General features: G+C 42.3%; 1 protein-coding gene across 4 annotated transcripts; it reads right to left on the bottom strand.

Moving 5' to 3' along the window:
- Positions 1-1406: 1406 nt before the first annotated feature.
- Positions 1407-26277, bottom strand: LOC138595975 (receptor activity-modifying protein 3-like). 4 transcript variants are annotated; one of them, XM_069667524.1, is made up of 4 exons: positions 26006-26277; positions 7662-7691; positions 6232-6391; positions 1407-2647 (listed from the first exon to the last, which is right to left on the bottom strand). In XM_069667524.1, exons 1-4 carry the CDS (start codon positions 26058-26060, stop codon positions 2392-2394), a joined length of 501 nt encoding a protein of 166 aa, XP_069523625.1. In that variant the 5' UTR covers positions 26061-26277; the 3' UTR covers positions 1407-2391. The 4 variants fall into 4 exon arrangements, with proteins under 4 accessions (XP_069523625.1, XP_069523626.1, XP_069523627.1 ...); XM_069667525.1 differs by having other exon boundaries at positions 6232-6388; XM_069667526.1 differs by having other exon boundaries at positions 6232-6388; positions 26048-26062.
- Positions 26278-27485: the final 1208 nt, after the last annotated feature.

Here is a 27485-nt window from a genome sequence, read left to right as displayed (position 1 = left end):
TCTGGGCAAAGCTAGAATAACTCACAGTACTGGCTAAGCAGGAATGTTTACTGTATCGTAATGTTATTGATTTGATTAGTTACCGAGTTGCATTGTTGTTACATCTGTTTAGTCAGGTATTGATGGTAGTTGAGGTTACTTATGCTTACACAAAGACATCGTCTGCATGCTAAATTAACCTTGCTCTTTTCTAACTCGGCACTCTTAAGACTTACTCACATACAACATTTTGGACTGACCTTTTGACCCTTTGACCAGACTAAACAGCCAGGAATTCAACCTCCCGGTTATTTTTCTGGGTCTCGCCCGTCCTGTGTGCTCAGTGCAGGTTGGTTGAGACAAAGGACAGCATTCAGTGACCATCTTTGGATCGGCCATTTTATTCAGTCAGTTATTCAGAGTTCTTTGTTTCCCCTATTTGCCACTGAAGCCACGTGGTCTCTTAATGGACACTTTCTCAATTTTGATCTCTGCCTGTCCTGAGACAGACACACCCCTTGTCTCTCTCTCTCTCTCTCTCTCTCTCTCTCTCTCTCGCTCTCTCTCTCTCTCTCTCTCACACACACCCACACACACTTACACATGTAAATATTAGCATTAGTTAGCTTACATGGTACAACACCTACAGGACAATGGATTCTTCCCTGCACCCCTCACCCTGTCCAACTCTTACCTCAAGCTAGGTGGAAAGAGAGCAGGCTGCTTTTCCTGAGGAGACTCAGGTCCTTCAGTGTTTGCAGCTGGCTCCTGAAGGCCTTCCACCAGTCTGTCGTGGCCAGCACACTGTTCTTTGCTGTGGTGTGCTGGTGGGGTGGCATCAAGGCTGGGGAGACTAACAGACTCTACAAGCTGGTGAGGAAGGCCCGCTCTGTGGTCGGGCTTGATCGGGACACTCTGAAATCAGTGGCTGACTTCTGCTTTTTAAATAAATCATTGTGTGGAATAAAATGCTGTCTGTTTAATGTTGTGCAAGAATGAATACTGCCAACCTCTGCTGCGTTTGAACTCCAAATCCTTCAACCTACTAGCTATCTATAATTATAGTTATTAAGTTAATTATTAATCAGAGCCTGCATTGATAGTCTAGTATACTTTATGAGACTGAGGTAATTAGATGGTTATTTTCTTAACTTTGTTAAGTGGTGCCCCATACAGAGGTGATTTAATGTAGATTAAATCACATCATTTATATAATCAATAATTATTTTGAATAATTGTTCGTTTCTTTTAATAGCCATTTGGAATACCTCCCTTTACTTATGGAGTCTGACTCAGAGGCCCAGTCCGGTCCCAACACCGGTTTGTAGACTACCTCAGAGACCTCTGAGAAGAATATAGGTCAGGCTTTTGATTGACAAACACAGTCAGTGAGTGTTGCTGTTCATGTGATGAAAGAGAAAAATCTGTTATTTAATGATTTTTAATGGAGGAACTTTGAATTTCAGTTTCAGTGTGACAAACAGGACGATGCCTCGCGCTTTGGAGGACAACAACAAAGCAGTGCTTGGTTCAGTCTGAGAACTGAAGTCGTGATTACATCAGTTCAGCATCAGTGTGGTTTTCAGGTCTGTGTGGAAATGCAGATACAGTAGACAGCACAGAGAGCAGAACTGTACAGTGTGAGATCTCAATGATCTCTGTGGGAATATCAACAGTATTTAATTCAGTATCTTATAAGTTACAGTGCTATAAAACAGTCCCAGTGATTCATATATAAATCATGGTGTCTTTGGTTTGCACACCACTGTGTCTATTCCAGTGTGACAGTCCACTGAGTAACTCATCACAGAGATAAAACTTGCAGAAACAAAATTCAGTCCAAATTTGGCTCCTTTTTGTATCAAAGCCACACACAGTCTTAAAGTATTAACCAGATGTGTCCTCTGGGATTAGAGTCACTGCCTCTGATGATCGGCGAATACTTTGGCTTTCAGCAACGATACAGTGCTCTGACAAGAATCTCCAAGGTCGATACTCTGGGTCCGAGCTTCAAAGTGAGCCCAGACATTTTATTTATTGTCCCGCTGGTCAAGTTACCCAATCATTGATGACTTCTTTTAAACTAGAGAAAATAATCTTAATCACTGTTAAACAAGACTGTTAAACTGATTCCATTCCCATGTCTATATGTTGAAAAGAAGCTTCAGTCAGCAGCTGGTTACCTTAGCTTAGCTTGAATAATTAAAACAAGAGCATTCAGTTAGCCTGGCTCTTCCACGTTGTTTAGTGTGATGGAGTTTTTCTTGGTCAGGTGCAGCTGCACCAACCACAAATGCTGCTACCAGACAGCTCCTTGTTAATTTTCACGGGATGTTTAGGTAGTTTGCAGCACCACTGATAGGGTAACCTGACCAACCGACTTTTGACCCTGAACATCTCCGTCCTCGGCTGCTAAGCCAGGAGATCGCTCCTCTTGCTGCACCAGACCACCAGGGCAATCATGGCCAAAGTGAGGAAAACAGGGATGAGGATGAGGATGGTGAGCGTGTCGTCCGGTGGGTCCACCCATACTTCCGGCTCATATGTGCAGTTGGAAAAAAAGTGCTTGTGTATGCGGATGATGTAGCCCTCTACCAGCGGGTTCGGCCAGTAGCAGTGGACAGCTATGGACTTTGTCTCTGTGCAGAGAGTGAAGATGTGGTACTCACTGAGGAGACAAAGCGGAGGAAGAGAAAGGGGGGGTTAATAGAGCATCACCAGCTGAAGATTTCCTGCAGGGTCACATTTATACTTTTAACTTCCTGCTCACACAGTGGACACAGCTGTAGGCAGATTAATGAAATACATTTCACAGAGAAGGATAATAACTCATCCATCAAGACTGAAAATGACCTCATTTTTTAAACCCTGTGTTCTCTGAAATCAGAATCAGAAACACTTTATTTATCCCGGGGGACATTCGGATGTTGCAGTTGCTCTGATGCCAGAAGCATTAAGAAATATAAATAGAAGTAAGCAATATGTAAAATATGTGAATTATGATCAATACAAATGTACAAAACAATATAAAGAGAAATAGAAAAAGAATAAAAATAGAAGCATGTGCATCCAGTATTAGAATATATGAAATATGGACAGATATGTGCATAGGGTGTAATATATGACCAAATAATAATAATAGTAATAATAATATAAGAACAGATATACAAGATTAAAATTCTGAGAAATGATATCTATCAGTGATTTAAACATAAACACCAGAATTATGAACAGTTAAATGAGAACTTGTTGAAGGGAACAGTAAATGCAGCATGAATGCTGCAGTGTTACACAAAGTATTGTCCAGTTCAGCTGAAAAATAAGTGTCTGACACTCAGAGAGAGGGTTAAAAAGTGTGATGGCCACAGGCAGGAATGACTTCCTGTGGCGTTCTGTGGTGCATCATGGGGGAATGAGTCTTTGTCTGAACGTGCAGCGACCCTCAGCCTGCTGCCCCAGCACACACCAGCAAACAGGACAGCACTATAGCCACCACAGACTCGAAGAACATCCTCAGCATCGTCCTGCAGATGTTAAAGGACTTCAGCCTCCGCAGAAAGTAGAGACGGCTCAGGCCCTTCTTGTAGACGGTGTCAGTGTTCTTGTCCCAGTCCAGTTTGTTATCCAAGTACACCCCCAAGTACTTGTAGTCCTCCACAGTGTCCACACTGACCCCCTGGATGGAAACAGGGGTCACCGGTGCCTTAGCCCTCCTCAGAGCCACAATCAGATCTTTTGTCTTTGCCACGTTGAGCTGGAGAGGGTCCTGTATTCAGCCTCCTCACCGTTGTTGATACATCCAACTACAGCAGAGTCATTAGAAAACTTCTGAAGATGGCAGGACCTCTCACCCAGTAGAGGTGGCCGGATGGTGCTGAAAGCACTGGAGAAGTAAAAAACATCACTCTCATGACAGAAAGTATTTTCATCTGAGGTTAATGTTTATGAAAGAAATCCATGATTGTGACTGTAAACACATGGAGGTCCAGGTCCAGACAGTTTCCTTATGACATCCAGGAAGAATAATTAACCAGTAGAACAGACATATGGCTTCTATGTACGCGGCTCCAAATACTGTTTTCAACCTCTGAATCTAAAGACGTTCTCTGTGACGTTCTGTGATACTCACCAAAGCTCAGCTGTTAAAACTGTTCTGCCTGAAACCAAACCACAATAACTGCTGTACACTTTCTAAAATGTTTAACTTCCTGCACCGACTGAACAAAGCATGAAACCGTCTATCAGATCTGTCAGCGTTTCTTTGACCTCTTTTACAGAAACAAATATTTCCATCGCCTGCCACAGTTCGTAATTCGGACTGCTGTGAACCTGAAACACATTTTTAATGAAAAGATTTAAGTATCTGATTGAGATGCTGCAGCACTGTGCTGGTATATCTACTGGTGACCAGAGTCCCTCAGGGGTCCATGCAGGGACCCTTCTTTATTTTTTCTCTTTATGCTGCCAATTAGCAACATTATACACAGACATGTGGCTCCAATAGTACAATGATGACACTCTGATGACCATGATTCCAAATGTCGTACTACAGTGCTAACAGTAAACTGCAATATTTATATGTTACAGTACTAAAAGTACTAACACAGGACTCTTGTGTGTCCTGATCCACATAAAGACCTGCTAACCTAAATGGTCTATAACTGTTAATAGAGGCAATATGAGTAATATGTGATGACTATAGAAAGATGTGGTCGAAACAGGGTCTAAAGAGGGACCTACAGACGCCACCAGAGACTGTCGGACGCCATCACACACCACCAGAGACTGTTAGAGACAGCCAGAGACATACAGACGCCACCAGAGACAGTCAGACGCCACTAGAGACAGTCAGACGCCATCACACACCACCAGAGACTGTTAAAGACCACCAGACACCATCACAGACCACTAGAGAACACCAGGGGCCAAAGAGAGACAGAGACAGACAGAGACCACCAGAGACTGTAAGAGACCATCAGGGGCCACAAGAGACCAACAGGGGACGACAGAGAACATCGGGGCAGACGGGGGCCGCTGAGGACTCAATACAGACTGACAAGTCTGACAGGACTGGGTCAATATTAAGGAATAATAAGGTCCGCACAGACCTGCTGCTTCTCAACACTCACACTGATACTGGAGCTGCTCAGGACAGGAAATCAATATGTTATTAAAGTTATATCACTGAACACACACACACACACACACACACACACACACACAGCCTGTATTGTGTGTGACTGGTTTTCAACATCAGCCGTCATGCTGGCTGAGTGTTTGGCAGCAGCTAAGCTCAGTCTTAGGAATGTGTGTGTGTGCATGTGTGTGTGTGTGTGTGTGCGTGTGTGTGTGTGCATGTGTGTGTGCGTGTGTGTGTGTGTGTGCGTGTGTGTGTGTGCATGTGTGTTTGCATGTGTGTGTGCGTGTGTGCGTGTTGTGTATGTGCGTGCGTGCGTGCGTGTGTGTGTGTGTGTGTGCGTGCGTGCGTGTGTGTGTGTGTGTGTGTGTGCGTGCGTGCGTGTGTGTGTGTGTGTGTGTGCGTGTGTTTACAGAGGTTTGGGTCACTGGTTGTATAAACACGAGGCGTCTCGCTCCCACAGTCTCTCTCTCTCTTTCTTATCTCGTCCTTCCAGGCCGCAGCAATCTGCTGCTGACAAACCGTTTCCTTCAAACTAAAATAAATAAATAAAATTACTGAACAAAAATTAATAATTTCTGTAGTTAAGTTTAACGGGGGGGGGGGGGGGGGGGGGGGTATTATGCTAGCTTGAGCTCCATATTTCACTCTGTGATACCTGTGGAATAGCTTAGCATACACACCCTGCTGCTCTGTGCAGGCTCTCATACAGCCTCTGCCTGAAAGTCAGCTCTGTCCCTTTGAGAAACCCTGCCCCAACAAGCCCGCTTTCTTCTGATTGGCAAGCTCTCCGAAGCCTGCTGAGGCTGCACTTTGTGACACCACAAAGTGCAGTGTGTAGAAAAAACTGCATGAAACGTGGCGTTCACAGCAGTGAAGTATTCAAATGTGAAACAGCATAAAACCCCCTCATTGAACTTGAACGCTGAGCTTTGTATGTGAGGCAAGAGTTTATTTATGGAGCACCATTCATACATAGAGCAATTCAAAGTGCTTATTAAAGCATGAAGTACAACAGAGTGGGAAATAACACTACTCTACCACTGCACAGTAGTTATATATAATATATATTGTATCATGAAAACAATATAATATAAAACGTATATGTACTACACCTGATGAAGTGTGTCAGGTTGCACCAGTACTGAGGATCCACGTGGTCCATGTCCTTCTTAAAGTCGTCTCCACACACCTCCACCTCCCACTGCAGGCGGGACTCATTACACAACTTCCTGTGAGGGGGGGGCGTAACCTCCACTGTCATACTGTCTGCTGCTGAAGAGACACATAGATGAGGAAGAAGAAGAAGCAGCAGATTCGGTGATTAATGTTAAGGTTACCTTATTATCCTCCAGGGGCAAATTTTTTTCACAGCCAGCAGTACAAACAGCAAACACAACAGAGGACAATACAATACAATAAAAGAGATAAATAATAATAAAGACATTACATATATTACACACGCGTGTTTAAAAGGCTAATGACAGCCGGGAGAAGCAATTTTTTGTGTCTGTTAGTTTTGCTTCTCAGTGAAGTGTATCTGCGGAGAGACGGAAGCACTGAGAACTCTCCCTGCGGGGACTTGGGTCAGCGAGAAGTGACTCGGCCTTATCTAGAGACCTGACCTTGTGCAGATTTGGGAGGTCATTTAAGGCAATGCTTGCTACTTTACCCTTCAGTCTACTCTGGTTTTTCACGGTCAGTAACCCGTACCAACAGATAAAAGAAAAGGTACGAACAGATTCAATAAAACATTCTCATAAAAGTGCTGTTTATCATCAATGACTGTGCCCAAATATTTGTACTGCTGTACCACTTCACAGCCTGACCATTTATCAGCACGGGAGAGATGACATTGGGATTCTTCCTAAAATCAACGCCCGTTTCTTTTGTCTTGGACACATTAATCTCCAAAAAGGAGGACTTGCACCAGTCAGTGAAATCTGCCACTACAGGGCCATGATCAGGGTCATCAGTGCTTAAAAGACACACGACTGAATCTTCAGCAAACTTTAAAATGTGCCGCCCCACATGCTGACTCTGGCATTCGCTTGTGTAGAGGACAAATACAAGAGGTGAGAGGACGCAACCCTGCGGCGAACCAGTAGAAGAGAAAAGAGCATCAGAGAATACACCATTAACTCTCCCACGTTGACATCTGTCAGGATGTTCTTTAGCCTCTCTGCTAAGATATGAAAAACCAGGCGTACAAAAGTTTTAGCGCCCTCTAGATGTGCCAGAATTATATTCAATAAAGTGCATCGTCAAAACATCTGCGTGACCTGTAGGCAAATTGGAGCGGGTCCAAGGTCGCTCGAACAGTGTTCAGAAGCGTGTTTTCAATAGATTAATTCTATTTTATTCTTCTTTTGTTTTTATTTATATAAAAAAAATATTTTTTAAAACTGTAATTTAAATTTTTTTATTCTTAAAAAGTTTATGTTTTAGCCAAAGACGGACACAACTTCAATTATTTTAATTTATAGATGGAGAGATGAATATTTCTAATAATAAATGAACAGACTGATTAATGAACAGAACTCACCTGTTGATCCTCTCATCATGGACGTGTTGACTGTAAAGAAACAGAAGAAGGAATTGTGAAATTCAACTGAACAAGTTCAAATATTAAATATAAAAACTGTTTATTATATTATATTATATCATATTATATTATATCATATTATATTATATTATATTATATGATATCATATTATATTATATCATATTATATTATATTATATGATATTATATTATATCATATTATATTATATTATATTATATTATATTATATTATATTATATCATATTATATTATATTACATATCGGGAAATCTCAGGTCAGGTTGAATAAATCTTCCAAATCAGAAAGATGTCACCTTTTCTTTTCAGGAAAGTCTCAAACAAAGTTTGAGAAACATTATTTATCAAATCAGAAAAGCTAAAAATAATCACAAAGTAAAGTTGCACACAACGGCATGAAAACCTTTTTACACTCACTGTGTTTTAATCTTCAGTGAGAAAGAGTTCATACAACCCTTCTCCAGAAGTTCTGAAGTAACACAAAACTTTCTGCATTTGAAGAAAAAAGGAAAACCTTTTTAAATTCCACGCTGTGAACGATGAGGCAGAGCTCTCAAAGGCTTGAAGGTGACAGCGAGTCGCCCTCGTCTTCATCAGACTGTTCAGAGACACAGTTCACAAGTTCAGAGGTCACAAAGCCAGGTCCAGACACTCTGGATATATTAAATCCACTTCCTGCCCGTCTTTCAAAGGGAATCAAAGGACAGTGAAGACTGGCACAGACAGAAAATCATTATTCAGACCCTCTGAGTGTTTTCTAATCAGTACATCTAACACGACAGCCAGTCACTGCACTCGCAGTTAAGCTTAGTCTCTCAAAGGTTTCTGCAGACATGAAGCCTCAAGCAGGCGAGTCCAGAAACAACGTGTCCAGTATGAACTCAAGTCAAACATAAACACTTCCTGAGTACATGAGCTCAGCAAATATCCCACTGCTGTCTGATGAAGTACACTCATGATAAGAGAACTCCAACGACCTGTTACTGCTGCTGAGATACACTGATTTATTATAACACTGAAAGAAAGGAAGCTTCAGCTTTCAATATTCAAGTAGCATCATTTTTGAAACCACAGAATACATAACAATAATATTTCTTATAACGCTAATAATAATAACAATAGACTCAGTAACTTTGTAGAAAAAGTCATTCAAACAAACAATAATTAAAGTGCACAATACCATCTTCAGCACGTCAGAAGTGCTGATGAATCTCTGGTTCTATAGTGACTGAATGTTTGAACCTCTCTCAGTCACACTGATGGTCTGTTCATTCATTCATCACTTCCTCCTCTGTGATGACTAAACCAGCCTCACGCTCAGATGTGTTCATGAAGAGCGACTGATGTGAGATCAGCCACGCTCTTCATCACGTCATCAGTATAACTAACGAATTACAGTTTGAATACTTTGTTAAATGAGCTCTTCTCAGACGATGAATTAAAATTACTTAAAAATACACGGAACATTTTTTATTGCGAGAAAGCTGACAGTTAGAAGGACGGATGTAATGAAAGTAGCATCATTAGGTCTTATTTTATTCCATGATGATGTATAAAGGAAGTAATTTCACATGAACCAGAGGTTCATTAGATTCTCCCTCAACCAAAAGTGCCAAGTCAAAGTTTGTTGGCAAACCCAGCAGAGCGTTTGAGACGCCATCCAGTACCTGTTCAGTCCTTCACACACTTCCTGTGAGAAACATGAATACAGACCAGACCTAACATGTGACAGAGCTCCTTCATCAAATATCAGCAGGACAGGAAGTCATGATTGTTCATCACAACAGATTTAATTTGAGAGTAAGATTTAGGATTTGATGACATCACAAAGTAATGAGAGTTTAAAACAGGAAGTGAAGAAGGTCTTTTCTGCTGTTTAAACCTCATGTGAGAGACTGAAGATGGAAATAAATCAGCTTTATTTAGTCTCTTCCTGCTGCACCATCTGTCCTCGAACAGGAAGTGAAATCAGCTGCAGGCAGGAGAAGAGAAAGAGCATTCAGAGGGTGAGGAACACAGGGGGGAGAGAGGAGGGGCGGTATTATCTATCAATAATTGATCAATGTTGACTTAATATTTCTTTACTATCGGATATCAGTATCTTGGACATGCAGACTGGAGGAGCAACCGACCGACACAAAGCTCTCCATACTGCGCGCTTATTCAGACGCACGCTCGCTATGATGCAGCAGAAACCGAGACACACTCACACACACGCAACTAAGAGGAAATAAATGAATGACCATACTCAGGCATAACTCCCTGTGGCCCCGACAATCGTGCCCACAGATATTAAAACCCTGTCCAGTCTCCATTACGCAGGGACAGAACACAGCCGTGTGATCCAGCAGCAACAAGAAGTAAATAAACTAGGGATGCACGATATTGGATTTTTTGCCGATATCCGATATGCCGATATTTTACAACTCATTTAGCCGATTACCGATACCGATATTTTTTTCCCGCACACCTAATTGAAGAGATCATCACCTCTCTTCTGTATTGGAATAAGCGTACAGTATAATGGTGATACTCTTATCACATTTGTTACAACGGTCGGGGTGACGGGTCTTGAGATGGTTAATCTAGTTTGTAGTGTTGAAAGACTTTGCCTTGGCTCCTCCTCGCAGTTTTGCTATCTTGTTGGCCGATATCCGTTAGTTCGTTTTTAAGCCCATATCGGCCGATACCGATAACGTGCATCCCTAAAATAAACATTTACAGCCGACCTGTCTTTGATGGTCACACAGAACTTTAGTAAACATCAGATCCTGTCCGTCTGGAGACTTAAATCATTAATGCTGTGCCTCGTGTGTAAATGTACTCAGCGTGCCTCTTTTCATTTTCGGCTCTGCTGCAGTGGGATCGCTTCAGTGGCTTTAACATCAATCTGTGCTTCCACATGTATCGTACAGTGACCTGTGTTTTTTCTGCGTGTTCAAGGACACAGTGGAAAGAAATACGTTAAATATGCTGGTCGGGGTCCGGCAGAAGAAAGACTGAAATCCGCTGTGTAAATAGCAACACGCCTGCCTGCAGGCGGACTGGGGTCTTAAAGGGAATGAGAGCTCACACTCTGATTGGTTTGATTCATGTTATGCCAAAAACACACCTATGAATAATCCAGGGACTTAAGCCAACCTCTTTGTGCCTTGCGCCTCAGTTTGCTCCCAGATTGTGCGTCGTGTGACAAGCAATAGTACGTCAGACACGCCCTAAATCACTGAGTGCCGTGCACTGTACGTTGTGCGCCTTCCGCTGCCGAGACACGGCCCTTTGAGAGTAAAGTTCATGAGCTAAAAACACACACAAGTACTGTCTGCAGTGTTTCTGAATGAAGACTTGTGAGGTCTCGATGTCTGAGTGAATCTGAGGCTCACACTCAACATCCAGGAAAAGCTCCCTGACCCCCACCCCCGCCCCTCTGCTGTTTGAAGATTTTTGGCCCCCCGAGGTTCACCTTCTGCAGGAAAACAAGTGAAGCAGCGAGATCACGGAGAACATCTGAAGGAAGTGTTTGTTTTGTTTGAACTGCAGAAAACTTCTAAGCAGGACGGGAGGAAGCAGAGGAACAGAGTGGATATCTTATTTTAGAGTGCTTATCACGTGGGATGTTGGTGAGACGCAGATTCATTATCAATACAGACAGAAGTAAATCAAACTACAGACACTGTATGGACTTTTACATCAACTAAATACTTACTTTCATATGACAACGAAAAGTAAAAAATAAGTGTTGCTTTTAGAATCAGTGTGTGTGCACATACAAAGACTACCTGTGCTTTTACACTGCTCTCAGTGTGCAGACACACATGAACATATGAGCTTCTAAAAGGACAACAAGCTGGACCAAGGGAACTACGACGTACAGGGTCACATGGACCGATGAGTCCTCTCTCTCCTCCTCATACTGGGGGACAGGACGTGGCAACACACTTTCTCTGAAGCTGCATATTTACCCCAAAGTCTACATATTTACCCCAGACTAAATATTTACCCCAAAGTCTACATATTTACCCCAGACTAATTATTTACCCCAATGACTACATATTTACCCCAATGACTACATATTAACCCCAGACTACATATTTACCCCAATGACTACATATTAACCCCAGACTACATATTTACCCCAATGACTACATATTAACCCCAGACTACATATTTACCCCAATGACTACATATTAACCCCAGACTACATATTTACCCCAATGACTACATATTTACATATTATTGGAGAATGTTTTTGGAAAAGTATTACTATGGAATATTTCTCGATCACCTGTGGTCACTGTGCTGGGTGACCTGATTGATTTAAAGCTCCCCCCTCAGGGGATAAAGGGTTTTGTGAGCTTAGCCATTACAGCTGCCAAAACATCCATCGCATCTAAGTGGACTCATGAAGACCCCCCTGATGTTACTCTGTGGAATAATGAAGTTCATTCATGTGCTGCCATTAGAGCTGGCCACGTCTGTTTCACAAGACTTGGGACCCCTGGACGGCCTACATGGAATCGGGTCAATACAATACGTAAATTATGATTTATTCTTTTACTTCAGCTCTTGTTCTTATGCTTCTGAGGGCTGAGTTAGGGAGGGGTGGAGGACCAGTCACTAGGTGGGAGGGGGAAGATATACATGTGTTTTATGTTGCAAATAGAAGATGCAATTTCTCTTGTCATGGCTCTGGTTGTGTGTTGTGTTCTGTTATACTTTATGTTCTGTATGCCAATGTTTGTCATAATATTTTTGTGAAAAATGAATAAACAGCATCTAAAATAAATAAATAAATAAATGATCAATACTGAAACATACCAGCGAAAAAGAGGAGTAACAGGAGAAACAGAGGAGTACCAGAGGAGAAAGAGTGTTGTTCAGCAGTTTCTATGTGTAAATGTTTAATTCTTTTGATTATCAGGGTTGAAAGGTCAGCGAGGCGTTCAGACGATATTAAACTCTGTTCAGATGACGCTCAGAGCTGCAGGAGAGAACGACCTGCCACACTGAGGAACGGCTTCACAGTGACTGACTGCTGGCAGATTCACAGCTGACATTAATGCAGAAACTTTGTAAAGGACGGTGAACTATACAGACACTAAGAGACATTTAAAAGAGGTTAACAAAGAGGATGAATTTTGCACTAAAGCCAAAATATTTCTCTGTGAAGGTTTGGTGATTCTTTGTCAATCCAAACACACACGGCCTCTCAGGGATCAAATTAAACCACAGTGAAGAGGAGAGGAGGGATGTAGGATAATGCAGCACTGGAGTCCAGGCTGAGGGGGGTCTCAAGGTCAAGGAGGATGAAGAGGAAGAGGGACAATGACAAAAGACAAAGGGGGATTTTGGGTACAAACAAAAGCAGGAAGGGGCAGGGTTTGGAAGAGGTGGAGTCCTGGATGACCATGATGGAGACAGAAATTAGATGGCAGAGTGGCAGAAAACAAAGAATCACATACACCTCTTAATCTGTGTGTGAAAGTGAGGCGACAGCAGCTCAGCTGGTGATTGTTATGTTGGTGTTTTCAACCACACATTGTGATTGAATGTCAGGCGCTGTGAAGGCCTCTGGGAGAACAGCTCTATATAAATGCCGTCTATTTACTATGTGGAGAGAAAAATGACATCTGACGTTCAGGAGAAAAAACCCCATGAAGCAGATCCATCTGCCAATAAGCCATCAGGGCTCCACAGACTAAATATACTATCATCATCATCATCATCATTTAGTCTGTGCTGGATCTTCATCTTCATCATCATCATCATTTAGTCTGTGCTGGATCTTCATCTTCATCATCATCATCATTTAGTCTGTGCTGGATCTTCATCTTCATCATCATCATCATTTAGTCTGTGCTGGATCTTCATCTTCATCATCATCATCATCATCATTTAGTCTGTGCTGGATCATTCTAACCAAACATTGTCATTAAAGTTCATTGATCTGATCAGAGACAGATGCTCGCACAGATGCTCAATGCAGCTGTTGGTAAAAGATAAGGAGCACGGACATCATGGCTTCAGAAGAACTTTACACGTCTGTTTAATCCTGAAACATTAAAGACACAAACAGCCTGAAGGCACCGTGTCAACCTAACACTCACGCTACGTCACGACATGCCAACGACTTCAACCATTAATCACAGTTACTGGAACACTATCGGGATGAAAGGCGTGATAAAGATTATGTTCTAAGAAACCAGAGAGACAGCACAGGAAGAGAAGACAGACAGGCAGACAGACAGGCAGACAGACAGAAGTGTTGGTATGTATTAGAGATAGACACAGACAGACAGGCAGACAGACAGACAGACAGACAGACAGAAGTGTTGGTATGTATTAGAGATAGACACAGACAGGCAGACAGACAGACAGACAGAAGTGTTGGTATGTATTAGAGATAGACACAGACAGGCAGACAGACAGAAGTGTCGGTATGTATTAGAGATAGAGACAGATACACACACAGACAGGCGGGTCATTACTTTGACGCTCCTCACAATAAGTATTAGTGTACTGTATCCTTCAGACAATCATATATGAGAGTGTTACTGCAAAGACTGAACAAAGAAACTGTCGGACAGTGTCATTCTCAAAATGTAACTACATTACCCACAATGCAGTTAGCAGCTATTGTAGCCCACAGCAGAGCTGAACACCAGCTAACCCTAACCCTAACCCTATCTGCAACTGACATATACATATATACATATACGAATATATATATATAAACTCGTCAAAAACAGTTTGGAATGTGGTGTTTGCTCGAACATATCTCTGTCGTCACTTTATCATAACTAACTCTAACCCAATGATGAAACAGATTTTTTTCCAGGTTCACTCTGAAACAGTTTCCTCGCCGTCCACATGTGGATGACAACATGAGCAGGTCTATAAATAACTATAAAAACCCTATTTATTTTATTCTGCAGATGTTGGAACAGAAGAGCCCTGAGGCCAATCAGTCGCTGAGAGATGAGCAGATGTTTCATCAGTCTGTTCCTGTGATGCACATGTGGACCTGAGACTCTCTGCCGGAGGTGCTAAGTCAAAAATTCAGAACTGTTCCACGCCCACTCCTTCGTTACCTTGGACTGTCATCCAGGGTAACAAGAAGAAAGGTAGGAATCCCTCCCATACTCTTCCAATTTGATCTGGGACCATCCAGCTCGGAAACAAATTCGAGGTGCTGGGGAAGTTGGAGCAACAGCCGTCCACTGACAACCCAGAGCCGTCCGCTGGTTCAGCTCAGCCACTGTCAAAGCGGTCTTTGTGTCCGAGTGGAGCCTTAGCCTGTCGGTCCGCTGCTACAGGTCACCATGAGTCGCTCCAGCATTCCATCTCCAGGACAACCAGCTCCAGGCCCTCAGGTGAGCGCCCACATCAGCCCACAACCCTGGTTATAGGGGACTCTGTAATCAGGAATGTCAGATCTGGCTCCGTTATAACATGCTGCTTCCCGGGTGCCACTGTCCCTGACATTACGGACAGAGCCCTTGAAGTCCTTGCAAATAAACCAGAAATCACCAAAGTCATAATCCACGTAGGTGCAAATGACAACCGTAAACAACAGAATGAACTGAACTGAATTACTGAATTACTGAAAACTGACTTTGTGCACATGTTCACTATGCTGAAAAGGTCTGTGAGTAACATCCACATGTCCGGGCCGATCCCTTCCTTTGACTGTGGGTGTGGGCGTTTCAGCCAGTTACTAACGCTGCACACCTGACGCTCATCTGCTTGTGCTACCCACTGTGTCTTTTACATAAACAACTTCAACCTCGCCTTCAACCTTCCCTGTCGGGAAACATTTTTTACTCTGTTTCCCTTTCATGTGTTCTACCATCAGTTAACCAAAACAATTCTGTGACGTCTACTCTCTCCAACCAGTCCCACTACTATTGACCTCCCCCGGGTCCGAGCACCAGTGTCATTGGTTCCCCATGCTCATCTTTTGCTGTTCATGTAGAGGCAGCATCCTGTCACTCTCCTTCAAATTCCTTAACTCATGAAACTGCTATAACTATAAGATTAAAAAGCTGTTCTGGAGTTTTAGTCCCGTATAACTCCACAAATACCGGCAGGTCCAGTACCAATACAGACAGCTTGTGACCTCATCTCCACCTCCCATTTCTGTTCAGTGCTCCCCCGTCGCCCACCTTCGGTTCCTACAGTTATACAGTATATCATCCGCCTAAATTAAAAAAAGGTTTTATTGATGAATTTTTAGAATTTCTGTTAAAAACTTCCATCGACTATGACTGCACTGTCGTCTGGTGACTTCAGTAGTCATATTGATAACCACACTAATAGAGACACAAAACTCTTCCGCAATGTGCTGGAAACATTTGAATCTTCTCAGCATGTTAAGGGGCCCACACATAAACAAGGACACACCCTCGACCTCATTCTCTCTGAAGGCCTCAGTATAACAATAACAGTTACTCATATTCTGGATGTTTCCATTTCAGACCATTTTTTCATCTTCTTTAATATGACCTGTGCACCCAGAAACATAAATAAGCGCTTAATGTGTGACAACACCTGTGATGTGTTTATTCAACAGTACATGAAGCATAATCTATTTCAACGTTGTTGTATGTCAGATCATTGACAGCATTGCTCCCATTAAAACCATAGAGAACAACAGAAAACCAAAAGCTCCTTGGAGAAAGGCTGAACGTAAATGGTGAAAAAGCTTCAGACAGATTATGAGGAGGTCTGGAGGGTGAGGAGTTCTTTCAGGTATTGGGGGGCATGTCCGTGAACGCACTGATGAGTGAGGAGGGAGACCTTGTACTCAATTCTGAGTGGGACAGGGAGCCAGTGAAGGGATTTTAGAAAGGGGGGGAACTGGAAAATGTTGCTGGGGAGAGGGACGCTTAGGTCACCTTACTGAGTAGGCTGCCACCGCGACCCGGCCCCGGATACGTGGACGATAATGGATGGATGGATGGATGGATGGGTATTGATTTAATGCGGAGGCAAGTTCTTCTAACATGTAGAGGAAAAGCAAGTTAGTCAGAATCAACAATATAAAACAGCAGATGACTGTAATGAAGTGACTAGTCGACTGTTTGGATGACAGCCGGCGCTTATGGAAAACCCTGCGCTTTCTGGCAGTACTCCATGTAGACGCCAACAAAGCGACTCACTGAAATCGTTACAGTGCTTTCCTTCCACAACAAACAAACAGCGGCAAATTTGCTGCAACCGGCCGTATCTATCATTTCTGCAGTTATGTATGTTTGTCGATGAAGCTACACAATGTAAAATCACATTCTTCACAATTACTGATTCAGCATTCACACTACTGTTATTCTGTTCTTTATTATTTTGCTACTTTTTTTTATTCTTCTTCCGTACATTTTTCGCTGTCTGTTCCAGCATCTTCAGCACATGATGGCGTCTACTTTTTACATTCATACATTTTGTTCTTTTTAAGATATTCAGCTTTTTTTTTTCCTGTAATCACAGGCAGACTGCGTAAGGGTGAAACATTCACACATTTTCACCACATTGATCACATTTGAAATATTCTTATTTTCATGAATAAAAAAACTGAATGCTTTTTTTTTCTGGCTGTTTTTGATGCTTTTTTGGAAACGACTCAGTGAAAACCTGCTGACAGAGAGGCAGACATGAACAAATGAATGATGCTGCTGTGTTTGATTTTAAATGTGATCTCCTCTTCTCCCTTGGTTTGTTCTCAATTCTATAAGATATCTTTGGAGTCAGTTGTCCAAATAATGTGGACCCCGTGTTGACCTGTCTCAGTTGACTAAGCTGTTTAATGGCAGCTTGCATCTCTCTCCAGCTGAGAGACACTAAAAAGCTTTAGAAAATCCACTAATCAGACATTCAATAGATTAATTTCTCCCTAAATTATTTCCCCCAAAAAAGACGGAGCAAACTCTGCTGTGGACCAAATCAATGCAATCTTTGATAAAGTGGCGTCATTATCAAACCTGAAAACATCTCATCAAAAACCAAAGAGAATGAATCATGAATGGTTTGACAAGGATTGGAAAAACACATTATTATTATTATTATTATAATTATTATTAGAAAATTATCAAAGAAAAATATAGAGACTAAAATAACCCAAAAATATGATGTGATTACCATGAGACCTTAAAACAATACAAACACACTCTGGCCCTCATTTATCAATCCTGCGTGAAAACGGGTGCAGATCTGAGCGCAGAATTGGTCTTACGACAAGACACACGTGTGATTTATGAAACTTTCGTATCTGACCAATCCCAGCGTACGATTGATCCGGTCTTGATAAATGCGGCGGCTGGATTCGATCGTCATTAACATGTTACGCCCTTAAATATTCCTGGTTCGGAGGCCTCGCCCACTGAGGTCAAACATGGAGAGAAGAAACACTGGCAAGAAAAGAAACTTTTCCGAGATGTTAATCGGCATCCTCACATCTGAGGTGGAGCAAAACAAAGATGTGCTTTTTGGCAGTCTGAAAACTGGAGTTAAAGGAGCTCATAAAACGCTGTGTGGAAGAGGATAACGCAGGCAGTCAACAGCGTTGCCGTACAGGAACGGACTCCGGCTGAGGGTTGATTAAAATTCTCAATAACTTACAAATGTCTTACAAATAATTAGGCTTACACATGTTACATGGGTATATATTTTTATTGTATGTTTAAATGTTTCAGAGCCAGGCACCAGCAGTATGTCGGCCAGGTCTCCTCCCCAGAGCGGTCCCACTGAGCCAGACCCACCGAGTCAGGCTGCAGAGAGCGAGCGCGTGCCCTCTGCCCTCCGTGCTGCGCTGCCTCAGTTATCGGCACACTTGAGGCAATAAATAACACATTAAAAGAAATGAACGAAAGCCTTAATAAAATGTTTAAATGACTAAATGTTGTCCATTGTCTGTGTTTAGTATGCCTTTAGCCAATTTCACCTAGGACACTTCATCACATTACTGATTAAATACTGCAGCGCGTTTGCAGAAGTGTAAGGTATACTTTACATTTTAAAAGCGATTGATGAGGTCCTGTCTCCTCCGTATAGCCCCCAGTGGAGGCTGTGCTGCCACGGTTCCCTGGGCATCGGCTCCTCTGGCTGCGCCGGCACATCAAAAGGCACTCCATTTACTAATGCAATGTTGTGCAAAACTGAACAGGCCAAAACAATGTCGCACACTTTCTCTGGGGTATACAGCAGCGTTCCCCCCGCTGGTCCAAGACGGATCCACCTGCCCTTGAGCAACCCGAAGCAGCGCTCCACTGTGACCCGTGTGCGTGTGTGCGCACTGTTGAACCTGCGCTCAAAAACAATTGCACAATTTTACCATAGGCTATTTTGAGTTCATTTGCAAACACGGATTTCGGCTTGTATTTATTATTATTTCAAATTTTAATGTGCAATAATTAGTTGTCATGTTGAGGCTATTTAACCCATCATTTTTTTTTATTATTTTAGAAAAAAAGTGGTATCAGTAAAAACGTGAAATGTAAAAACAAAAAATCATTTTGTTTTATTCGTTTTAAGAATCCGTTTGATCTGCTCTGAATATGTGGCTGCTGATGCTTAGATGACAGCTGAGGTTTGTTTAATAATTACTTTCAGACTCCGACAGATTTTGCTGTGCTGCACCGCAAATCCACAGACTCAGATTTGCATACACGAGCTCAGACCTGTCGTGAGATCTGATCGTAGCTTCCGCTCACGTCCAAATTGATAAATGCCGAAGCTTGCGTGAAAATGGTCGTACGCACGGTTTTCTGCCGTACGTTCGTTTGATAAATGAGGGCCACTGAGAGCAAAGAAGGAACAGTACACCAAGCAGCAGCTCTGACAAACACAAGACTCTGTAGAGTCCAAACAGGCACAACTGGAACCAGCTGAACAGAACACATCAGGATCAACAGCAGTACAAAACGGCAGCACCTGGGTTCATTATTTCACTAAACTTTACAGCAACATTGCAGAGTACGCTGAACAAAAGAAAATACACAACGAATGGGAAACTTTAGAATCAGCGATCAAAGACAAAAACCTCTGGATACATCTGTAACAGAGAGCATCCAGGCCCTCAGACAGAACAAGGCTAACTGTTGGTGTTTTTCCTGACCTGTGGAACAAAGCTTTAAACACCCTTTTATAAAAACGGGGACAGATATGACCCCAATAATTACCGTGGAATCTGTGTGAACAGTAACCTGGGAAAAACCTGCTGTGATCTTCTGAATAAGAGGATTCTCAGTTTGATCACAGACCACCAGGTTTGAAATAGATGCCGGATTTGATTCCTACCAAATTTCTGCACCACAGAGCACATTTACACCCCCCACACCCTGATCGAACAGGAGTTAGAGCAGAAGAAAGGAAGGGCCTCTGCATGCTTCATGGGCTTTAAGAAAGCCTTTGACTCTGTGAGGGCCTACACACTCCTTCAGAGTGGCATTGGAGGAAACACATACGATGTTATTAAGTCTGTGTACACCAACAGTGAGTGTGCTGTTAAAGTAGGAGACAAACACACAGCCTACTTCTCCCGGGGTCGAGGAGTGAGGCAGGGATGTAACCTCAGTCCCGTCATGAATCCCCTGAATCTATATATTAATGAATTTGCTAATCAATTAGATCAGTCCACATCACCTGGCCTCAACCTGAATGACACAGAGGTCAAAGGTCTCCTATACACTGATGACTTGGTGTTGTTTTCTCCAACCAAAGAGGGTCTGCAGCAGCACCTGAGCCTGCAGCATAAGTTCTGTCAGACCTGGGCCCTGACTGTTAACAAAACCAACATTATGTTTTTTAAAAGAAAACCAGAAGTCAAGAGAAAATACCTCTACACTAAAACACACTAAAAACTACACACATGTGGGGCTCAACATCAGCTCCACAGGAAGCTTCAACCTGGCTGTGAGAGATCTGAGAGACAAAGGAAGAAGGGCTTTCCACGCAATCAAACAAAATATTACATAATATAAACAGTGTTCCAGTTTCATGTAGCAGACGCTTTTGTCCAAAGCGACGTACATCTGAGAGTTAATACAACACAAGCAACGATCGAGACAGGAGGGGGCGGAGTCAGAAAGAGCCAACAAACAGCTTCAGGTGTGATCGGACACTGGTGCTGACAGGAAGAGTGTAGGGCGTTTTTTATTTTCTCAAATCATAATAATCATCTGCAAGATCAGCAAGATCAGTATAGTCATCATCATCATCATGAAAATCCTAGTCAGCATAAACTACATCCTCCATGTCATCATCATCAATAGCATCAACATCATTAAGGTCAGAGGTGTTCATAAAGAGCTGGGTCTGTAGCTTCTTCTTACAGGTCAAAGGGACTCGAATGGAGTTTGGTAGCTCGTTCCACCACCGGGGGGCGACAGAGAAGAGTCTAGTTAGAGACTTAGGGCCCTGTTGTGATGGGAGCACCAGGTGCCTTTCATTGGCAGATCATAGTGGGCGGGACGGAGTGTAGACCTGGATGAGGGCGTTCAGGTAGGCAGGAGACGTTTCTGTTGCTGTTTGTAAGCGAGCGACAGGGTTTGAATCTGATGCGAGCGGCAGCTGGGAGCCAGTGGAGGGATATGAGCAGTGGAGGGATACGCGCAGTGGAGGGACATGTGCAGTGACATCCCAATTAAAATCTGGTTACAAAGTTTCCAATTTGTATTAGCACTAATAATTCTGTATGGCATGTCTGTGAAGGTTCTCAGTCATCCAGGTTAGGGTAATTATTAGCTTAAGGCAGCTGGTATGCTAGCCACGAGAAAATAACTCGGACAGCCACGTACTGACAACAAAAAACATCCGCAACAATTCCCCCTCTTTTTTATTAATACAGTCTGTAAATATTACTTTGACATTAGACTGCTATTATTATTGTTATAACCAGGGGTTACATCAGAGTTAGGGTTAGCGTTAGGCCTGGTCATCATAGGAAGAGTTGGCTGCCAGATGAGGACAGACTCTGCTCCCAATGTGACAGCCAGCAGGTAGAGACAGAGCTACACTTCCTCTCATCATGCCCTAAATACCAGGCTGTGAGAGAGACATACCTCCCACGGATCACACACACACACACACACCCTGAGTTTGAACACAGCACACACGCACACAGAAACATATTTACTGGGAGAAAAACCACAATTTGAGATTATAGCTGCAAAACATATCGGTGCCAGTGAGGACCTGAGGACAGCCAGTGGAACCTGAACACACACACACACACACACACACACACACACACACACACACTACCACTGGCAGCTACACTCTGGACACTTTTAAATAAACTAAAACATCAAGACAACATACTCTGTCTAATGAAAAAATGTAATTAAAAAAAAATCGTTTCCCTTAAAATTGATATAATGTCATTTGATTAAACAATGACATTTATTTACTATTGACAAGATTTATTGCAAATGCAACGAGCCTTTCATTACCTAATCTCTAAGTATTCAATTACAGACATCTAAATGGCAGACAACAGGTGACAGAAATCAAATAGCAGGTGATTATCATTAATCGACAACTAGCTGTGGATGCACGAGCTGTCGAGCTGTGGTCTTGTGCCGAATTGTAGGGCAAACAGATAATGAGAATGCCACAAACAAGAGCCAAAACGGACAGAAGCGACATTAGTTTGCAACAGCTGTTCAGTGTTCAGATTTCCCGACTCCCTTGAATGCATCAGAAATGATCGCTACGATCTCCGTTCAACAAACGAGCATTTTAAAAGTTGTTTCTTCTCCTCTTGAGGACAGACCTGACAAAGCTTGCATTTTTACTTTTTACAAATCTGCATCATGATGTTTGATGATTTCGGCAAAGGTAAGACCCGTTAATAAATAACACAAAAAACTTTATTTTTCTGTAAACAATGCAGCATGCGGAAAAGGAAATCCTGAATGGATGTCTTTTATTGCTAACCGCTGGCATGTTTACCGTTGTCCCCAGAGATTGCGCAACACTGACAACAATCATTGTCATGACAACGTCGTCATGCTTGTGCAGAGGTCTATTGTGCCCCCAATAACAATTGGAACTACAACTAAAGTTCCTTCTTCACTACAGTACATTACAATCAAATCTGGACCAAAAACCTTCAGGGCTAGGATCAAAACATTTGAGGCTAAAGCTAAAGCCCCGGATGTTTGGCTCTAATGATGCCACTGGTCCCTGTTACTCTCTTTGCCTCTCTTTCATCTTTCTTCCTCCATTTAGTCCCTCCTCCTCCTTTATTCTCTCCATGTCTTCTTTCTTTTTCCTAATTTATTCCTCATCATTCCAGCATCTTCATCATTTTGCAATTTAATTTCAGCTTTCAGCATTCCCACGCATTTTCTGCAAGGAAATGCATTTTTTCTTGTTTAAACGTTGGTTCTAAAATAAGCACACTTACACTTAATGCTGGGCACATAACATCAGTGCGGGCAGTGGAGACTGATAGTGGAGACTGACAGTGGAGTGGATTTAAATAAGGTTTCAGAGCTTTTCTGTAAATTCCGGCGAAGTTCTGCGAGGCATAGCTAGCTAGCTAAATGAGACAGAGCCAGACAACTACTGCTCATTGTGTTTTAGCGTTTATAGAGTGTGAGGGAAGGGTTATGTTAAGGAAGGCTTCGTTTTGTCATCACGTCACGCTGCCAATAAAAACCTAGAGGCAGAAATTGTGAAAAACGACATGTCTAACTCCAGAATTCAGTAATATGTAGTTGAAGGCCTCTTTTCATGTGTTCCACAACTATTCTCCAGCATGTTTAATATGTTAAGAAACAAATCTCAGATTTTGCTTCACCCAGTCTTCACATTTGTCAGTATTTAAACAGAGTGAGAATGAAACATGGTCCAGGTCTTGCTGAATATTAAGCACAGAACTCTTTAAAAGCAGACTTCAGGGTTTCAGATCAACACTTCAACCATTGATCTCCAGAGGTGAACAGTGATCAATGAACTCCTGCAGATAAAAACCAACAACTCAGAACAGCTGAGACTGAAACACAGAATCACAATGTTCATGAGTCCAAACAGGAAGTTCAGTCCAGTAATACTGTACTGCCATAGTACTACCAAAGCTACAGTACAACTACAGTGCAACCACAGCTACACTACAACTACACAGCAAAATCAGCATACCCGTATTAACACTGTCAGAATTGATTCCAATTCTTTTGACGTGTCTACATGGGTCCAAACCACAGAGTTGGCACCTCTTATTGACTCTTTTTGGATCACAAATTAAGCACGTTTTAACACTAACCAGTGTTCGTTTTCTAACACTCGTATCTAGTAGGGATGCACGATATTAGATTTTTAGCCGATATCCGATATGCCGATATTTTACAACTCATTTTGCCGATTACCGATACCGATATTTTTTTCCCGCACACCTAATTGCAGAGATCATCAACTCTCTTCTGTATTGGAATAAGCGTACAGTATAATGGTGATACTCTTATCACATTTGTTACAACGGTCGGGGTGACGGGTCTTGAGATGGTTAATCAAGTTTGTAGTGTTGAAAGACTTTGCCTTGGCTCCTCCTCGCATCACCGGAGCTGAGCAGTCATTGCAAATAGCAGCTTTGCTGTCTAATTCGCTTTGAAGACACTTTGAAAAACTTCCACACCACGGACATCTTGTCTTCTAACTCTCTCATGCTGAAGGTAGACACACGTGACGTCATCACGCTGCGCCGCGCAGATCTTCTTCGCGCCGGGGACATTGCGCCGAGGTCGGGCATTTAATCAAGTATGCAGCAGCCCATTATTTTATTGGTTAATTATATCGGCGAGTTTTTAAGCCAATATCGGCCGATACCGATAAGGTGCTGATAATATCGTGCATCCCTAGTATCTAGTGTTAGATATTAACTCTCTCACGGGATTGTTTGTTAAATATATAAGTGTTACCTTCATATTAACACTGTAACGTGTAAATATAGCTCTTCTGAATTACAAATAATGACTTGGTAAATAAAGTTTGATAAAATACAGAGGTCATATTTGGTTATAACACATTTATTTAAAACATGTGCACCACATAAACTACTCAACTCAAACTCAACTATATGGTTAACACTAACTTCATGTAAACAGCCCACAACCGAAACACTACTTCAGTTAGCGTTAGCTTAGCTACCTAACTTAGTCAAAGGCTCAGTAGTCTCAAACTTTTCTCAAAGCAACAGTCTTTACCAACAGTTGTAAAGTTTTAGCTTACTGAAAAGTATGAATAAGCTACTAAAGTTATCACTGGTTGGGATGGCTAGTAACCGTGTAGCAGCATACATGGTGGCTCATCATTGAAAGAGACCAGGTGCCAGAAGAGGAAAGGTAATTTCAAAACATAATGTTAACAGAAAGTACCTAATATACTTACAGAACAATTTCAGTGTCGGGTTGGCGTTGTGTGTGCGATGATGTAGGGGTTTACATTTCAACCAACTATTTGTCAACTGAGAGTTAAATGTTAGGGATTTGAGTCCAGAGGATAATTAACTCTACTCTTTGACCAACACCAGAAATGTAACTCTTCTCAATTTGCTGTGTACAGTATAGCGACAGTACAAGTAAAGTACTACTACAGTACTACTACAGCTACTGTACAACAGGACTACAACAGTACTACTACAGCTACAGTACAACAGCAGTACTACTAAAGTACAGCTACATCACTACTACAATACTACTACAGCTACAGTACTGCTACAGTACTACTTCAGCTACTGTACAACAACAGCACTACTACAGTACTACGACAGCTACAGTACTACTACAGCTACAGTACAACAACAGTACTACTACAATACTACTACAGCTACAGTACAACAGCAGTACTACTAAAGTACTGCTACATCACTACTACAGTATTACAACAGCTACAGTTCTGCTACAATACTACTACAGCTACACTACCACTACAGTACTGATAGAGTACTGCTACAGCACTACTACAGTACTACAACAGCTACTGTGCAACAGCAGCACTACTACAGCTACAGTACTGCTACAGTACTACTACAGTTACTGTACAACAACAGTACTACTACAGTACTACTACAGCTACTGTGCAACAACAGTACTACTACAGTATTACGACAGCTACAGTACTACTACAGCTACAGTACAACAACAGTCCAGCTACAGTACAACAACAGAACTACTACAGTACTACTGCAGCTGGACTGTATTCATATATTCACAGTTACATCATTTCTCTGTCCTGTTTGATGAAGCTGTAATAACTGTAGTAACACGCCGTCCATCAGTGACGCTTCAGTCGATCTATCTGATCGATCATCGGTACCTACCCAAAAACACAAGCAGGAAAAGTTTGAGGACCGCGGACTCACGAGGATCCATCATGCCGAGACGATCCGGGCGGACTCTGAATGAAAGCTCAGCTGCAGCTCCGGAGAAATAAACGTTTGAAGCGAACCATCATCCAAATAATCCCAAATTTTCGACTCCGAATCCAGATACGACGAGTCCGACAAAACCAACGAGAGATCGACTCGGCGGGAAAAGACTTAAAACAGCGAAATAAATCTGATACCAGAGCGAGATTTGAGCCTGTTCCCGTGATGACCGCGTCTCTCTCTGCACTCAGGACCACGCACACTGTCCCCATCCTCTGTGAGGGGGGAGGGAGGAGGAGGAGGAGGAGGAGGAGGGGCAGCAGCAGCAGGGCTCCTCCGCAGCTCTGACACGGGATTATATTTCTGAATAATCCCGCTCAATCTGCAGGAACTGGACACATCTTTATCATGAACACAGACACGTGAACATGAACACGTGAACTCAACCAACATGAATGAATTATAATGAGTTTACAACATTTTAAATACAACCCTTTAATTACTTTAATGTAGTGAAGAAATAATGTCTCATGCATATAATATTATTTTGTAGGTTACATGAATCAGACGCTGATCTGCGGTCAGTCATCAAAGGTTTGTCTCTTCTTTGAAGCAACACTGACCTCGTGCGGTCTGATGTGAAACTGCACCCGGATTAACACACTGGACTATCACAATATGATCTGAATCATATCTGAATATAATCAGAATATTATATAACTATCATCAGAATAATATCTCAAAATGATCAGAATATAATCTGATGACACTGTCTGTGTGGGTCGTGTACGAGGAGCTGAGTAATGTTGAGGAAATTAACTTGTTCCTGATTAACCAGTGTTAACATTCACATGCACGCACAGACAGGAACTTATTTCTACTTGGCGTTAGAGATAGTATGAACTCTTCACCTGAGAGGACAGACTTGATGCAACTGCATGAAATGACGAAGGAAGGCCCATTTGTGGGTCCCCACCATTATGTCTATTATTCTTGGGAAGTTGGGAGTTTTTTCTATGATTGTGTTGCCGGGGATAGGTAGTCTGTTGCTATTGTATCTCTCAGGACTACTGTAATGTAATGTGGGGTCTTTATCCACGTCCCTGTATCACGTTTGTAAATGCCAATAAAAAATTGATTTAAAAAATAAAGAAATGACAAAGGAAAGAAGCAGAAAGTAGAGTCACCACTGTAGACGACTAAATGCCTTCCTGAGTGCATTGTTGAGGAAGGTGCAGTTAGTACAAATGTCGGGTGTAACACTCTTTTCTGTCCTGAATACAAGAAACAGGCAGATACCCCACGATGAGAAATCCTTAACGTTAGCGACATTCAGTTCTCCGTTTGGGCTCTTCAGGTTCCTTTGAAGGCCTTTTGTTATCGGCTCTGCATGGAGGTGTTTCAGCACTGTATGGACCAGCTCTTGACAGGT

This window comes from Semicossyphus pulcher, unplaced genomic scaffold, assembly GCF_022749685.1.
Source record: "Semicossyphus pulcher isolate SPU_LCO1_2020_fin unplaced genomic scaffold, fSemPul1.0.p SCAF_18, whole genome shotgun sequence".
NCBI lineage: Eukaryota > Metazoa > Chordata > Actinopteri > Labriformes > Labridae > Semicossyphus > Semicossyphus pulcher.
This window is presented reverse-complemented; position numbering and strand designations above follow the sequence as displayed.

Coding starts and splice junctions, on each gene's coding strand:
- LOC138595975 (XM_069667524.1), bottom strand. CDS start 26,060: ATGATGGATCCTCGTGAGTCCGCGGTCCTCAAACTTTTCCTGCTTGTG. Junction 7,692..26,005: donor TTTCCTGCTTGTGTTTTTGG/GTAGGTACCGAT, acceptor GTTTCTTTACAG/TCAACACGTCCATGATGAGA. Junction 2,648..6,231: donor AACCTGACACACTTCATCAG/GTGTAGTACATA, acceptor TTGTCTCCTCAG/TGAGTACCACATCTTCACTC.